This window comes from Channa argus, chromosome 4 (assembly GCF_033026475.1).
Source record: "Channa argus isolate prfri chromosome 4, Channa argus male v1.0, whole genome shotgun sequence".
NCBI classification, from domain to species: domain Eukaryota; kingdom Metazoa; phylum Chordata; class Actinopteri; order Anabantiformes; family Channidae; genus Channa; species Channa argus.
Window position 1 is genome coordinate 16,323,777 of NC_090200.1, and position 18,130 is coordinate 16,341,906.

General features: G+C 39.0%; 2 protein-coding genes across 4 annotated transcripts in view; one reads left to right on the forward strand and one right to left on the reverse strand.

Moving 5' to 3' along the window:
* The first annotated feature begins 256 nt into the window (after positions 1 to 256).
* On the forward strand, positions 257 to 12,612 carry elapor2a (endosome-lysosome associated apoptosis and autophagy regulator family member 2a). Its single transcript, XM_067502484.1, has 22 exons — positions 257 to 508; positions 1,814 to 1,934; positions 3,422 to 3,611; positions 3,696 to 3,843; positions 4,527 to 4,616; positions 5,602 to 5,707; positions 5,817 to 5,969; positions 6,481 to 6,569; positions 6,659 to 6,839; positions 6,937 to 7,065; positions 7,437 to 7,527; positions 7,631 to 7,733; positions 7,813 to 7,950; positions 9,075 to 9,338; positions 9,426 to 9,599; positions 9,700 to 9,886; positions 10,271 to 10,367; positions 10,461 to 10,562; positions 10,695 to 10,821; positions 11,226 to 11,404; positions 11,692 to 11,860; positions 11,958 to 12,612. The coding sequence occupies exons 1-22, from the start codon at positions 413 to 415 to the stop codon at positions 12,021 to 12,023; spliced, it is 3,000 nt and encodes a 999-aa protein (XP_067358585.1). The 5' UTR covers positions 257 to 412; the 3' UTR covers positions 12,024 to 12,612.
* Positions 12,613 to 14,287: 1,675 nt separating this feature from the next.
* Positions 14,288 to 18,130, reverse strand: part of grm3 (glutamate receptor, metabotropic 3) — a 37,400-nt gene continuing 33,557 nt past the window's right edge. For all 3 annotated transcript variants that reach the window (XM_067502311.1, XM_067502313.1, XM_067502312.1), the window contains one exon: positions 14,288 to 17,810. In XM_067502311.1, coding sequence (XP_067358412.1) covers positions 17,734 to 17,810 — 77 coding nt within the window. In that variant the 3' untranslated portion in view covers positions 14,288 to 17,733. The remainder of the gene's footprint in view (positions 17,811 to 18,130) is intronic.

An 18,130-nucleotide genomic window follows, 5' to 3' on the forward strand; every position in this document is an offset into this window, starting at 1 on the left:
CTGTTGCTGTTTTGCCTTCAAAATAATGTGACAAACGTGGTAATTTTGAAGAATAGGGAAGCCTTTATACACTAAATAAATCTTCGTATACACATAAGTAAAATTATATCAAAATTAATGGAAACATCAGACACGAAAAAATGATAGGTGACCCGCCTCGTGCATGGGTCGCGGATTTTACTTTGAAAACCTCAACGGGACGTGCTGATGCATTCTACGTAGATTGAATGAGATGAAGCAGCCCCTGAGCGCACAATCTGAGGATAATCGCAGGTGGTGAGGGTTACAGTCTTCCTATAAGAGGCGACAGAAGCAGGTGTCGAGGCTTTAGTCGGACTCAGGTTTATGGTACAATTATCGCTTTTGGCTCCAGGTCGGTGGTTTGTTAATTCCCTTCTCTTGATGATCCACAATGCGGTCCTCCGTTTGTTTCGTCGCCAGTTGCGCTCTCATCCTCTGCGCGCTCCAGCTGATTGACGGGGCTAAAGGACAGCGACAGTGTAGCGAGGTGAGAGATGCCATAGTCGATCGATAATGGTCGATCCTGTCTCACTTCTACTGCATTTATTGTTAAAAGGCGGTACAGAGGGTGGCAGGTAGAAAAACACACTGATTGGTCCGTTGTTTGGAAATCTAGTGACCATGGCAAATGCCATTAAAATTTGATGACACATTTCCGGATAGTTTTATGCTTTGATGTTTAAAATTATTTCCTCGTCACTATTTGGAGCAGCTGAATTGAAACCGTGCACATTAACAATTCAATCTGAACAACACGGAGGAGCATGAATCTGTGATGTCCTCTGGGCTTCGTTGAACTTAACCACTTAGCGCTGTTCAGACTGTTATCAGTTTCCTGCAAGAACTGGCCTTTCCTTCCCTCTGGTCTGGCTCAGCTCAACACCTCAGTCCAGGCTGGCAGCACAGTCACACACACATGGTCTCAAAGATAGACAGTCCTTTAAATCGCTGGCTCAATTGCTATTTTCACACGGCAGACATTCCTGCAGCTCCTCAGTGAGAGGCCTATATTTCAGCAGGACCCTTTTTTACATAATGTAGGCTACAACATGTTAGTAAAATCACAGAAATTACATGTAGAAAAATAAGCTATTATGCTTAATCATGGCTTGAGATTCATTTTGAAAGTTTGCCATATCAGTGATTGACCACAGCTCTTAAGGGTGTTGCAAGAGATAATGAGGGTTCAGTATAGCAGAGTTTCCATTATAGTCCTGTTATTTGTAGATTTCTTGTCTTGTGACTGAGCTCCACAGTCCAGAGAAATTCATTCTACAAAACTGTATGTAAACATGTCAGAAATTAGGCCAATGCACTCTGTAAGATGCACAGGAGCCATTGAACCAACCGCTTCCACAGGTTAGAATGGATTTGAACTATTACTTGCATTATCTAGCGTTATGTTCCTCTTTAAAATGCAAAAATCTGCATGTCCAATCTCCACTGCTGAATGTACCGCTCTCCATTACTGCTGGAGCTTGTATGTTGCGTATCCAAGGCAGAGGAGGGGTTGTGGCTTGAGAGAACGCAGCAACTGGTGCACATGTTTTTAAGCCTGAGCAGCTCGTTATTAAAGTCAGCTTTTGTGTTGGTAAGCACAACATTCTCACCCAGAAAGAGAAGACTCAGAGCTCTTATTTGGGTGGAGGCCTTTTGTGGTGTGATGTTTACTAACCATCAGCAGGCCTCCGTTTAACCATTGTTTGGGTCTAAGACCGTCATGGCAACTGACTGTGTGTGTGTGTGTGTGTGTGTGTGTGTGTGTGTGTGTGTGTGTGTGTCTAATTGGCAGATGGACTACTACTATGAGTACACAGAGTGTGATAGTATGGGATCTCGGTGGAGAGTGGCCATCCCACAGAGCCCTGGGGCTTGCATTGGACTACCAGAGCCAGTGCGTGGCACAGAGTGCAGTACGTTATCAATAACTTTTTTGATACATTGTATATGTATGTGTGTGTGCATATGTCAGAGTAAAAGTTGTATTTCACCTTGTTATCAAAAGCTGGGAATTTCCACCACTACAACTTAACTGGTCCTGTAAATTCTGCAGCCAACCACAGTCCAATAACCTAAAAGCAAAACAATATCCCATAATTGCTCTCTTCTGAGTTAGAGCGCAAACCACATTATTATGGGACCATGCTGTCACTCAAAAGTACTGTTTGTGTCTAATATGAGCTCGAGTAACAAAGGGAAAAAAATAAGAAAGTCTATTAAGATGGACTTTTTTGTTATAAATTATTAAAATTAAAAGATGTATATTTGCAGACCTTTTTTATGGTGCTCTGTTATTCAGAGGATCGTGGAAGTAATTGTCACAGTATTTGTAAATGCTAATGTTTTCCAGTGGAAACTAAGTGAAAGGAGGGTCATTGGGAGTGTTAAATTCGTTTCTGGGGAGAAGGGTGCTCACAAACAAAAGGTCTTATGTTAAAGGAGGGAGAAAGGCAGATTGTCAATTTTGTAAAACCATGTTAATGTTCAGCTTCTACGTTGTTAGAGCTCTGTAGAACAGCATTTTTGTGCTGTTACAATTCCACTTGTCTTTTTCCTAAATTCAGTTTACCACTGTCACCTCTGATTACACAGCAATCTGTGTGACAGGAAAGAATAAGGAGGATTCTGAACATTAATAGACAGCTAATGTATGTGCTAACATACTGCATGTATTTTAGATATGTATAGAAAACTGCATTCAAAAATATTAGTCAGATTCTAATCATTTTTACAACGTAATTACATTTATTGGGAAATGGTAATTTCACTGTTATGTTAGACCTCAACAGCAAAACCTTTCACTGCTTTTAGCCCCGTTCATCTTTCTGTTGCAAACCTTCATAAATGTGAAAATTTTCTTGTTCTATAAAAACATCTCCTTTTGATATATTGACCCTTTTCTTTTTCCTTCTTCCTCCTTGGATTCTTACAGACTTAGGTGGGGACACTTGTTTCCTCATGACAGCATTTTAGTTAGCATGGAAAGTAAATTATAACACAACAAAACATTCTTTAAGTTACAAAAACAAAACTTACTCTTGTAGACATATCATAGTCCCAACATTTTAGTTTTTCAATTGGCTATTTTGAAGCATGAAAAGAGGAATAGCCATTGACTACATCAGCAACGAGGAAAAGCTGAAAATGTCTAAACATCGGCAAAAACAGAAGACTAATTGATTCAGTGGAATAGTACTGAGACACATACAGTGTGTAACAGGATATAAGGATTAAGTTCTTCAATTATTCAGGCTACATTGTACTAAAAGGAGCAGTGTCATCTTTCATCTGTTTTATTTTGCATTCCAAGTATCATTTCTGTAGCAGAATGTGAAGAGATTTTATAAAATGTAATCTTCTTGTTCCTATCCCTTTGTATCCCTTTCACTGTGTCCCCCAGCCTTTTCTTGCAAAGCTGGGGAGTTCCTGGAGATGTCAGCTCAAGAGTGTACCCAGTGTGCAGCCGGAAGCTACTCTCTTGGCAGCGGCATCCGCTTCGACCAGTGGGATTCCATGCCTACTGGATTCAGCAGCCTGGCAACTTCCCTGGAAAACAGTCCCCATGGAGATGACAGGCTTACCTGTAACAGGTCTGCGAGTTAGACACAAGCCAAACTGAAAGCTGGATTTTAAGTGACCTGTATGAAAAATAATTTGATCTTTTTACTTTGTAGTTCTTCTTGGGTTCCTCAAGGAAATTACCTGGAGTCCAACAGGGATGAATGCACAGTCTCTCTCATCTATGCCGTCCATCTGAAGAAACAGGGCTCTGTTAGCTTTGAGTACCAATACCCAGACAACACTCTTCTTTTTGAATTCTTTGTGAGTTTGACACATTCATTATCTGTTTATCATTATTATTCAGTTGACCTGTGTAAGTGGATCTTGTGTTACAGCAATCCCCTAATCATACTGTAAACTGATCATACTGTACCAAATGATGTAGGTATCATTTCTAATGGAAAACTGACACATCTATCTAAATAGTTCCAGATTCTGAACCCTTTTCATCCCGTGCATGAATCAGACAAAACAATAGATAGATACAGTATATAGATAGATCTATATCTGATGCTGTATATCTGTATTTAATGATCTGTTAATAGAGCTTTATCTCGGTAGGCGTATTGACACATTGTCATACCAGGAAACTCTATAACCTTGTTGATGGCTGCATCAGTTTCAAGCTCTGGTAACTGAAGGCTAAACTCAAATGGCTTAATGTTATAAGTTGCACCTGTATTTTTGCTGCTATAGCAAGCTAAATTATCAGTTACTTACTGTCCAATTGAAAGCAGGGATTGCATAATTTGTAAGTTACGTGTCTAGTGTTTTTCCTTCTAGAGGTGGCAGTATAGAGCAAGAACAAAAAATCAATCCAGTACAAATATGAAAAAGCAACCAATATTAAATAGTTCACTGTGTGGCCATGATACAATTTTATTGGCATATAGAAACATGAACTTGTAATATTCAAAGCACCAAATTGTTTTGTTTGTTTTTAGATTCAGAATGACCAGTGTCAGGAGATGGATCAGTCTGCTGATACGAAGTGGCTCAAGGTCACCAATCACGGTGAATGGGAAACCCACACGGTAAGTGCTTAAAGGGAGACATTCACAATGGAGAGCAGATATTTGACAGGCGGCTTCGGTCTTCTAAATATAGCAGGAATTGTGTCAGTACAAATGAGGAGGTTAGCATCTCTTATTTTTGTCACCATAATTTTTCCAGACACTATAAAATGATTTTTTTGTGTGCATAGTTCAGCCCTGCATAATGAAGGAAAATGCAATTAGCTATAATGCTGGGAGGGGTGTTACATATGGAGAGCAGATGATGTTTTTCTTTTTTTTCCCTCTATTCTATGGTCTAGTGTAGCTGTTGGCAGTTCGATTGGAACCATCAAGATTGTGAAATTTTTCAAAAAAATAAAATTGAGGAAATTGAGCAGTTTAATCATCATTAGTATCATGAAGCATAATTTAGTGCTGGTGTAATTTACTTGTTTTAGACTAATCAAATTAGTGTTGACATGTATTGAAACTTGGTTTTTAATGACATTGTGTTCAGCGTTTTGTTTTCTAAATATGCAATGTACAGTTTAAAATCAGTTTCAAGTAGTTTTTTTTTTTTTTTTTTTTTTTTTAATTGTAATTTCATTAAAAAATACCTGAAGCCTCAATTCTTCAACAGCACTTAAAGGATAAATTTGGTCATTTTCTAAATTAATCATATTGTACTCAGTCATCATGCAGATGCCAAAACCCACATTAAATGTTCTAATACTCAACATTTTTTTAAACCTCAGGTTATTTGTTTTTGGAATGAAGAAACATGTCAGTGAGTGCAGAGGTGTGTCTGGCTGAGGTGGTTTAAAAATTAGTAAAATCACAACAATTGAGGTCCACAGACTAAAAGTGTGATCCAAGTTGCAGACCCTTAATGTGAGCAGAGAAAGTTACTGATTGTTCTAGCATCCGTGGACAATACAGTTAATTTTAGAAAAGTCCAGTCTTCTCTACTGCTTATATTAATATCATTCAGAGACTCATAGTACTAAAACAATGTGTTGTGTAGGTGAACCTGAAATCTGGCACCAATATCCTCTACTGGAGAACAGGCGGGGTTCTGATGGGGACCAAAGTGGTGAAGCCTGTTCTTCTAAAAAATATCCAAATAGAAGGTCAGAAACATAATTAACTGTACTTTCCCCACTTCACCCTCTAATCACTGACAAACAATACAGAGATTTTTTTTCTTTTTTTTTTAATCCTCTTATTTGCTTCTACCAGGAGTTGCTTATACATCAGAGTGTTTCCCATGTAAGCCAGGGACTTTCAGCAGAGTCCCTGGATCCTCCACCTGTGAATCCTGTCCTCGTAACACCTTTTCTGGCCACGGCGCCAGCTCCTGCACCCCGTGTAACACCACCAATCAGTATGCAGGTAAGCCTGATGGAAAAACCATCAGATGGAACACTGATGGAATGGAAAAGGCTGTAGTAATTGAAAAACTAAAAAACAGTGTACTGACTTGTGATCTACACTGCTCACAGAAGTATATATCAGAGTCAAAGACAGGAAGAGAACTTGTCCCAATTTCAGGCACGTTAGAAGAAACATTTGTTTTGTGCTATAGGCTTTTGTGATTGCAAGGTTTCGGAGAGTTGTGTATGTACTTGTATTAGTATAACTTCCATGTACATTTTACAGACTTGTTTTATAATATGCTAATTTTCAGAATAAAAGTAATATAGTAATGTATCTATTTTAATATATTTCTCTACAGATTTACATGAATACATTTCAGTACAATGTGTGAAGTGGCTGTTGGGAATTCGAGTCACAATGTCTATGAAAATGATCTTTCTTAATAAAATACCAGAGTATTTGTTGTTGATTGTGTATTCTACACTTGCTCTATTAAGTACTTCTTACCCAGTTTTCTTTTTTTAAGGTGAAGGATCAGCTGTGTGTAAGGACAGACCTCCATGTTCTAAGAAGGACTATTTCCAGATCCACACAGCATGTGATCATGAAGGCAAGGTGAGAGAAAGAGGCCTTGTTTACATTAAGTTCCTCGAGAACTCTTGTTCTTTAATATATGCAGTCAATTTCCATTTCTGTAATTTCAGACTCAAATCATCTATAAGTGGATTGAACCTAAGATCTGCCTTGAGGGTGTGACTGGAGCTGAGACTTTGCCTCCAAGTGGAGAGCGAAAGCCCTGCCCCCCTTGTAACCCTGGTTTCTATAACAATGACACGGCCACCTGTTCGCCTTGCCCACCTGGGACCTATTCCGATGGGATGAAACGTACTGATTTATTGTGCATTTCTCGCTGACATTTTTCTTCAGCCTTTCCTCTGGTTGGTTTCCTAATTGTGTTTTTGTTTTGTTTTTTCACTGCCAGCATGTCAGCAGTGTCCAGCAGGCACCGAGCCCACCTTGGGTTATGAGTATAAATGGTGGAATGTCCTTCCTGCAAACATGAAGACCTCCTGTTTCAATGTGGGCAACTCCAAATGTGACAGTATGAATGGTGGGTGTCAAGCACTGCTCTTTTTTGTTGTCATTTTTTTAATGTCTACTTTATTATTAAAGTAATAGTTTGACATTTGGAGAAATACACTTGGTTTCTTGGTGCAAATTATCACTTCCTGTAAAGTAGGAAGCTGCCATCAGCATCAGCTAAAAATGAACCCCTAGCTCCTCTAAGTTTGGTCCCCTGATTAATACACCATCATATCTACATTGTTATGATAATCATGATAAAAAATTTCCACCTGTAAAATTGAGTCATACTGATTACCCAACCCTTTAATGTTCACTGACAAACATTTAACCAGTCAGTATTATCTGTGTGTAAATTTTCTTAAAATAGTTTCTTATGGAGGATTGTGTCTATTTAAGGCTGGGAGGTGGCAGGTGATCACATCCAGAGTGGAGCAGGAATCTCTGACAATGATTACCTCATCCTTAACATTCATGTTCCTGGCTTCAAGTAAGTGTAGTTGTCCCGTGCTTTTCAGTCACAATCGCTCTTGAGATTGAGTTGTCTGATTCTGCCTCTCCTCTAATACTACTCTATTTTTGTCTCGCATCAGGCTCCCTACATCAGTGTCAAGCCATTCGGGGACAGAATTTGGACGGATCACATTTGAGTTTGAAACTTTGTGCACAGCTGACTGTGAGCTTTACTTCATGATGGTGAGAACAGCACCTGACTAATTTTTGCACTTACATATAATATTATACAGAGGATAGATGTATTCAATTAATCTTTTAGGATGTAAACAGGAAGAGTACCACCGTGGTGGAATCATGGGAGAGAACTAAAGCAAGACAGTCCTACACACATGTCATGACAAAGAATGCCTCAGTTTCCTATACATGGGCTTTCCAGAGGACTAACCAACCTTCAGATGTAAGTATGAGTTCACAATCACATCCAGATGTTTCACTGTGCCCTACTGTTACATAAGGGCCGGGAATACATGAGGTCAGAATCCACCAATTACTAAAATTAAAGGTACAAGTATATTGTGGTTATAAAAATGGATTAGGACATTCACATTACATTCCCATTCCACAATTTTTTTAAACAAAGTTTTAAAGTGCATTGATCTTTGTTCTATATTATTTTCCCACTCACTCATAGAGGAAGTATTCAGTGTATGTGACTGCTAAATTGGATCTTTATGTAGCAGCACTGTCTCTTTCGAATTCCTTCCATCTGCAGACCCTTCACCACTATGGACGTTATCTAGACTATACAGAATGAACTCAAGCAGTCTACAAGGTCTTATCATCTTTGTGAATTTTAGGAGCTCAGGCTGGTCTGGGAATGCTTGTCTGTTGACATTCAACAGTGGGATTTGGTGTGAAATCATATTTACATTGCCCATGTTGCTGTATAAGTGTCATTGTCAGGTTTTAAAAGGGTGTGGGTGTGGGGTTGTGGGTGTGGGTGTAAATTACTTTTTAAACCAGTATGCTTTTATGGTGTAGTTCTGTTAAGTTCTGGGCACTATTTTACCACTGAGGCCCTTTAAAAGAAACCTGGCTTCCCATCCTATGGATAAACTTTCAAGTTTTCTCAGATCCCGAAACATGAGTGCTCTGAAAAACTTCTTGACAGGTTTATCATCCTTGCTCAGCCTTGTAAATCCACTCCACACTAGGTACACCAAACACTCCCTTCTGTTTGGTTTTAAAGATATCTGATTTATAGAAATCAAACAAACGACCTTATCTATGTGCTCACACAGTACCTTGCCTAATGAATGAGTAATGGAAAAATAATATAAAGCATGAATTATTAACTTGCTCTTTTTAAATTACTGGTTTTGCAGGGACATGGGTTCAAGTAAGGGAAGAACTTCATCTTGTATAAATCACAATTACTTCATCTTGTAATGTGCTCATGTGTAGGCTGGTTTTAGAGCATCTGGTTTATTGTTGTACAGTATAAATGTCTTTAAACTCCTCAGTATGTGTTTGTAACACACACTCAGTCCAGTACTATTCTCTACCTGTTTTTCCCTAAAGATACGGAGGTATGTCAACGATGTGGCACGACTCTACTCTGTCTCAGTGAGTAATGCTGTGGATGGGGTATCCTCTAGGTGTCGTGTCTGTGCCCTCAGTGCTCAACCCTTCAGCTCTACTTGTGTGCCTTGCCCACCTGGACATTACATAGATCCAAGCACCAACCAGTGTACAGAGTGTCCACATAACACATACCTTGTCCCTCATGCCACACCTGGCCCGGATACATGCAGAGCCTGTGGACCAGCCAGCAAGAGTGACCAGGTTTGTTGATGATGATGATAAGGGAATCAAGCTAGTCCTGTCAGCTTTAGTGAAACTCAACAGTAAACCTTTTGTTTGTTTTTTCAGGACCACAGTTCATGTTACAGTGACTGTCACTTCACCCACACTGAGGGAAATGTAACCCTGACTTTTGACTTCAGCCCACTTGGGTCTGCAGGGACACTGATGAATGGTCCAAGCTTTACCTCTAAAGGAACCAAGTACTTCCACCAGTTCAATATCAGCCTGTGTGGAGGACAGGTGTGAAGAAATGAAACACACATGGAGAAAATATTGCTCTTTTTAAAAGTTTGTCTTTGCAAATGCAATGCCTTTGCTATAAGCTCTCTCTTTATTTAAGGGTCACTTGGCAGTATGCACAGACAACGTAACAGACCTATCCATCACTGACTCCCAGAGAGAGAAAGGGGAAGGAGCCAACAGTGTTAAGACCTTTATCTGTCAATCAACAATAATTCCAGCTAGTGGACGAGGCTTCCAGACAGCACTCTCATCGCAGTCTATTAACCTGGCTGACACATTCCTTGGTTAGTATGTGATAAAAAGGTGCCAGCAATTTTTATTATTTTTTTTGACACACACACACACACACACACACACACACACACACACACACACACACACACATATATATATATATATATATATATATATATATATATATATATATATATATATATATATATATATATATATATATATATATATATATATATATATATATATATATATATATATATATATATATATATATATATATATATATATATATATATATATATATATATATATATATATATATATATATATATATATATATATATTTTTACATAGAATATGTGTTATAAAGGTAAAAAAGAACATTCACAAGATTGATTTTTTTTTTTTTTTTTTTTTCATATTAATTACAGGAGCATCAGTGGAGAATACACTTGGTGGAATAACAGCAAGGCCAGAACTGTATCCTCAGACCTCCAAGAAAGTCCCTGATGTCAACTTCTACTACAAGTACCTCCCAATGTTTCAGACGTTTTATTGTATTAAAAAAAAAAAATCGTCAGTGCTCTAAGGTGATTTTATTTTTTTTTTTTTTGTGTTCAGGTCCTTGGAGGTGACCTCATCTTGTGAGACAGGTCGCAGTGCAATTGTGACACTTCGCTGTAACCCAGAGAAGAGCACTAAAGGAGAGCTCTCAGTTCCCAGGTTCTGCATCTCTAAAACTTGTTTCTTATTTCCTATGTTGAATTGCACCTAATCAGTTTTACCAACAACATGCGTAACCTTATCCGTGTTGTGATGTGAGGAAATGATGAGGTCTGTGTTTGGGTTTTACAGTCAGTGTCCTGCAGGAACATGTGATGGCTGCACCTTTGTTTTCCTATGGGAGAGCTCAGGGGCTTGTCCCACCTGCACAGAGAGAGACTACCATCGCATAGACGGAGCATGTAAGGGAGGACACCAGGTGTGTGTGGACATGAATTGTAGTCGATAAGCAGTGGGAGAGATTTGTTTTTCTTCTTTTTGTAAAGCACATTGGATTTGAAATCAAACAATCTGCTGAATTTGAGTTTTGATGTGTCAGTTGTAACAACCACATCCCGTGTGTGTACAGTGTGGAAATTATAGCCTAATTAAACCCCCTCAAGTGTAAGAAGTGTTATAATTTCCAAACTGTTCACACAGTGCGATTGCAAGCCCTCAACACTTTAACGGTCTTTGTTTCACTTGAAATGCAGAGTGCTGGAGTAAAAAAAACTTCACTCTCCAAATACATAGACTTCACTGCATGTGTGCAGAATTTAGAATAACTGTTTTCGCTGCATGTCCTGGCTCTGCTACATATTTAATGTGTGTGCTTATCCTCAGGACCTGCTATATGTGTGGACAGAACCAAAGTTGTGCATGGGAGGTGTGACCTTGCCTGAAAAGAAAACAATGCCATGTGAGAGTATGGAGGTCTGGGTAAGGCTTGGTGCAGGGCTGGCAGCCTTCACTGCAGTGCTGCTTGTCTCCCTTACTTGCTATTTCTGGAAAAAGAACAAAAGGTAACATTTTCCTCTTTATTCCTCCTTTAGTCCAATTTTAATTTCTTAAGTACAAGGAAAAAAGAGAGAAATTATTCCCTCGTCATCCTATTTCCATGTCTCCCCTTCTTCCTCCTGTCCTTTTGTCATTTCTTACACTTTTTTTTTCTAGTACCACCTCTTCCTTTTTTCTCCTTTTCTTGCCACTGTTTCTCATAACTTCAGTTACGTCATTCTTTGTGTGAGAAGCGTTATTCCATCTCTTGTTGCTTCTACAGTATTGACTTTGTTACTTGTATCTCTGTTAGGTTGGAGTATAAGTACTCCCGCTTGGTGATGTCTGCCAATAAAGAGTGCGAGATGCCAGGAGCTGACAGTTGTGCTGTGATGGAGGGAGAGAACGAAGGAGACTTGGAGGATGAAGTTGTGTATTCAAAACCTTCTCTGCTTGGCAAACTCAAAGCTATAGCAACCAAGGTGAGGCATGCAATATAATTTAACTTTTACAACATTAATATCTCGGTGTTGTAAAGACTTTTAAACTGTTGGAAAATGGCTTTTTGTTTGATTTCAGGGCAATGGGCAGAAATATGAAAATGTGCAGTTGAACTGTCATTCTAAAGCATTAGTGTGGAGCTAAAATGGTGGTGAGTGTGGGTCAAGACCAGACCCTCGAGACTTTCCACTGAGTGACCCCTTTAACCCACCACCCCCTTTATGAGCTTTGGTACCTGGAATACCAACTGTGTGTACAAACACACATCACACACCTCAAGCCAGGTTCAGAGAAGTCCCACTAACTTGGTGGCCTTAAAGCTTGGTACGACTGAGCATCCAACTGGAAGCATAGTACTGTGAAGCAGGTGTAAGTGATTGATGAACACTTCCTGTTAACAATCTGATTAAAACTGATGTCAGAGAGGCTGTCAGGAGACCTCAGGGTAAGACAAGTACCTATTTGAGATGTTTTGTTTTGATTCTATTTGTTTTAGTCTATGTAGTGTCTCATGCTTTAGACAGCCATGGCTTGTGTTGCCATCAGGTTCACCATGGCTAGTTTTTGTCGATCTCACACAGACTGTTCTGGTCATATGACACCTGTCTTTGTTGAAGTCATTGTAGAATTGATTTACTGACCTATTGAAAATGAAGATGCCATAATAAGCAGATGAGGTTGTGATTTTGACTGTCAATGTATATCAAATAAATGACACATTTCTCAACATTGATCCATTTTTTCTTGATTCCCCATTCAACTGTATGCACCTGGGTAAAAAAAACAAACAAATTCAAATTAGTGAAATATGGATTAGTTTTTAATGTTAGGCTTTTTGCTATTGGAGCCAAAAGCACAATCCAGTACTAACATTACAAAGACAAGAAAGAAATTAGATTTTTCTTTAGTAAGATCATGTCTGATAACTAAAAGATTTCATATAGCAATGGTAAATGTTCACTTACAGTGACATAAATTATCTCCCAGTCATATGTAACTAATATCTTATAGGGAGAATTGTTAGTAGAGTTTTGGACAAGTCACATTTTACGACAGTTTCACTTTATTTCATTACTAACTGTAAACCCTGCCATTATGGTACTTACATGTCACGCATGGCAAATAAAATGTCACTATTTTGATATATAATGTTATAAGTCAAAGTTGTGTACTTGGTGCTTAACTTCCCAATTTGTGAAACAGTTCTGTGCAGCAGCACATGTTGCAGGACATTTTATGTTGTCACACTTTATTTATTAGCTTTATTCAGCACTGAATGAAGCTTATAAATTTAAGCTCATGAGCTAACTTAAAAGTGATTTTAATTCTTCATGTAAAACACAAAAATTTTACCTGATCAACATGCACTTCAAGTTTTGTGATGTGGGAATAAACAATTCAGTGGGTCAAATGTGAAACCTCAACTTTTGTTTATTAAAAAATAGTCTTATTTGGACCAAAAATATTCAGACCTTTACAAGCTGCTGTCATGTTGCTTGCAAAACAGTTTTATCAGACTGTAGGGCTCGACCCTGCCTTTGTGCAAAAGCTATGCAGCCTTTACTGGCTTTAAGTGGCCTCCCCTGTAGAGGGCAGTGGAAAACTGTTGGAAAATAAATTCATCTTCTGTTTTCAGGTACTTATATTTCTAGCCTGCAAGCAGTCTGTTAACCATGTTGAATAAGTGAGTTAGAAATTCTTAGGTTAATGTAATTGTAAGCAGGTGTAATGATCATAGCATGCCACCAGAGGACGATCAGTACAAGGCTAATGAAAAACAAGTCAGCATCCAATTCTGCAAAGTAGGAACTACTGTATAAGCACTACTATGTAGCCAGAGGAAAACATGTCATTCAATAGCACTGTAACACTTGAATTGTCTGGTTTTATTGTCTGCAATATTTTTATAAGCTGACATGTCATTGTACATTTCTACAAAAATCTAGTCTAACACACCCTGTGTCAGACTGGGCAGGTAAAAGCAGTGTAGGACAGAAAAGCGTATCAGACACTACTAGATCTTCTTTCTTTTCCTATGTGAATCTATCCTCCACCTTTTCTTGGTTGAAGAGTCTGAGCCTACACACTGGAGTGCATTGTCCTAAGGCAGGGAGTACTCCACTAGATGGTTTAATTGGAGTATCATCACTTAGGGAACATATTAGGCAGGAGTGTTAGAAACATCTTTCAGCATTTGCCAACACAGGCTATGAATAGTCTGTGTGTGTATTTGAAAGTGGTGTTGAGGGGATGTTAATGTTGCTGAAGAGACAAATCAATCTACACTTGCATTCGGTGTTCAGGTTTTTTGCTGAGATTTGCAGACTGCAACACAGGCAAGCTGAACTACTTTTATTATTTTTAAACAGCACAGACTGGACACAGAAGGAGGAACAGACAACACCAGCTGTTTGCTTGTTATTTATTATGATGTCATCACAGCCTCATTATTGCACGTTTCATGAACACAGACCTATTGCTTTGAGACTGGCTAGTTTCAGAGTCCTGCTTGACCTCAGCTTCATGGTAGTGGACATATCTTGTCTTGTTACAAGCCTAGAGGCCAAGGACATATTCTGTGCTATAGCTGGGGCTACAGCGCACAGATCGTTGTGGAGCACATGGCAGCTGTCTGGGGCTGAATAGTGGAACAATGTCCGCAGTAGATGGATTGCTGTTCGAAAGAGAGATTCATATGTAAAGCCAATTATGGAAGCTTCGATAGAGAGCTACTGGGTACACAACATGACAAACTCGGTGTAAAGTATTGGTGATACATTTTCTCTCTGTCTGAATCCCATTTTCATTTTCCCATACACTCTCAAAAACTCCTTTTATCTGCTTTCCCTTATCCCTTTTCCAACCTCCTCAAGGCCGGCTTGTTGGCATTTGGTGGAGCAGGCACCCAGATCTGAGTGCTTCAGTTTAAGTGAGGGCCACCAATTCGTTGGTTTGGCTTAGGTGGTCTTGGCTGAGACCGACCCAGAAGCAAGTTTCACACACAGAGTGGAGATGATGCAGACAAAGGTGGCACGGGAAAGGTTGTAGGGGTGAGGCTGATTGAGAAGAAGAGGGTCAGAGGAAGAGTGTGAGACTGTTGTCCGTGACTAGTCCCTGGACTAAATGAGAAGAGAATCAGGGTTAAGTGCTTTATTTGTGTGGCCATTAAAAGCTGGGAGTAGAGTGCTGGCCCTTGCTGAGCCAAATCTCATCAGTCACTGCCAATTTGAATCAGAACCAGCAACTTGCTTTTTTTACCCTCTTTCTATTCCTCTTCTCTCACTCTCTCTTCATCCCTCCTCTACCCCTCTTCTCCATGCAGACAAACAGACATTCAGATGTGACGGTGGTTGTCCGTAGCAACCTGCCATGCGGGGTGTATCTTGTGGGAGCAGGACCACTGAGTGAATGGCTAAGCCTTCTGCTAACAAAGACGGTGAATCTCTGAGATGCTTTGAGCTTCCATAGAAGTGCTGTGACTTCTGGGCTGTGGGAGTGCTTTACATAATCCAGCAGCAGCTCCCCTCGGCTCTGCCACATCACTCTTTCTCCTCCTGCTCTCTACACCTAAGCCCCCCCTCTCCCAGCTCCACCCTCAATGTAGGTCGGCGCATCTTGGCGCACCCTCTAAAATTATTTCAATCTACCATTCAGTGTGATTACCTCAGGAGTTGGAATCTGCCTGTGCTAAGATGTAGTCTGGTCAAGAGATCAGTGTCCAACAGCTCTTCTTGTATACTACCTACTATATGAATTTTCACATAGAAAAAATTCAAATGTTTATTTGTGGAAGCAAATAGGTGATAATGATTCTGTTTTTGTTAGAAATATCAAGTATAACAGTCACACTTTATTTTCGACGATGTAATATAGCATGTAATCATTTAAGATCAGATTTTTAATTTACTGTCCTAAATATAAAACGTCCTTCCACGAGATGACACTTCTTAAAATGTAATATAATAAAGTATGTTCTAATGCTAAATTAGGCCCCTATTGTGGCAATGTAGATTTTCTTAGCATTTAAGAAAAATACTTTATCATGATTTATTCTGCCAACTCATAAATGTCACAAGCAGAGTCTGTCATGTTTCCAGCCACAAACGGAATTTGATGGGAATTAAGGTTTTGATAAATGTTAAGGACATTTTGATTTTTACTCTAACATGTTTTTATAAGCTCTGATCTCCCAGCAGCTGACAATGTGTGCTTTGCTTCCCCGCGTGAGCCTCTGTGGGACTGCTGAAGCCAGCTGCTCCACTGTGCCTCTCAAAATCAACACATTTAACACAGATATGTAAACTGCACGATTCAATTAGTCAATGGGTCAGTGACGTCACCTTAATGGTATACAGTAGAGACTTCTCTCTCCCTCTTTTTTATTGGAGCCCCTCCATTGTAAAATCTGTGTGATTTGTGTCTTACTAGACATTTTCATTTCTTTTTATTTATATGGAAATTAAAAGTCATTTAAACCTAGGGATGCTCCAAAGTCATCTTATTAACAGGCAAACAATCAATGGGAGAAGGCTCAGTAGGGAATACAACTATCATAGTGCTGCCCTGAAACTTGTACACTCAACTGTAATCACTTTTACATTTACCACACAAGAAATTCCAGCTGGTAATGCAAAACTGAACTCTTTTGACCTCTAGCTGGGGCACTTTCAAATATACATTAAGGCACATAGCCACATTCAAAACATCACCACATACTGTACCTATGGGGCATAAAAACATAAGGTACTTCTCTGTTGTAGTTGGGAAAATTCCACGTGTTCAACAAAGCAGCAACTCAGTGTTTTAATAATCAGAGCAGAAATTCATAATTACATTTTGAGGTAAGACACCCTTTTGTTTTTGTTGGCGAAGCTACTATATCAAAGTACTTTCTGTATCGGGAGTTTGGAGGCAAATGAAAAACAATTTATACAATTTACACATATCTTTTCAGCCCTCAAATTAGTTATTAGCAATCTATTACAGCAGTACTCTAAAACAGTAGTTTGAGTGTGGGAGTGAACACAGTATTGCGTTGGTGAACACATGCCTGGAACTACGTTGACTTTGATAAAGGGATTCCATGATTAGAAATAGAAAAATGAACATTTTTATCAAAAGCAAACCATATTTTCCAGCAACAATTGCAGCCACAATGGGTTCTTAAGCACATCTGTCTAGATGTGTAACAAAAATGGAGACAGTTGTGTTCTGGCACAGTACAATTATAAGTCGATGAGTTTGATTTGTACATGTCCATTCCAGCTCTTTAAGCCCACACAGTTTATGCTTTTGTCCACATTCATTCTAGGGTTAAAAGACTGCCAACATTGTGCTGTTTGAACCATCAGTAGAATAATATACAAATGTACAGATACACAATAGAAATGCATACATAATCTGTTATTACAATGGGACCTACAAAAAAGCATGAGAATAAAAACTCTGTGATATTGCAGGTGAGGCAAGCAGAGCCACAAATGTGCATCCAAATTGAGGGACACACACCCTCCTACCATGACTTAGTGCATGTCTATTTACACTGCATCATAACAAAGCTATCAAAAACAAAGGCTCCAAAAATTCCTCCTAAAAACGTTTTTTGTTCTTTTGTTTCTCTACTTACAACGTCTATTCAATGTATGTACATCCCTAGAAAATTTAATTATAGTTACACACTTTCTACATTTGTGAAACAATACAGTTCTACTCCACAAGGAAGGTTGTTTGTGTGTTGTGTATCTGAGTGTGTGCATGTACAGTGTATGAGATGGGAAAAGATGGCCGAACGGCATAATGCTCATGATATGGCTAACAGTCGCAGGGGCAGATTGAAAGACTGAACTCTATGTGGTCACAGAGAAGAAGTAGTGGAGTCGACGATTTCTCTCCCATTGCACACGGTTGGGACGCAGTGGGCACTGACAGAAGCTGGGAAAGGACAAAGAGATACAAAGAAGAAAGGAGATAATTACACAGAAATCAAACATTTCAGGATGTTAGATTTCAGTTTTTCTGCAAGTGATGAAAGCTTGTCTTTCAAACTAAAAAAGACAAAATATACCAATGCACCGATAAAATTAAAGTTACAGTATAAATCCATCTGAACCCATGTTGCAAAAACGTAAAACAAACCCACACTAATGTAGAAAAGTGTTTTGCCCTTATTGCAAATAAAGCAAAGCATGGCACACAATTGATGTAACTAACATCAAAGCATCACAATATGGTTGTTAAGTTGCACAGTTGTG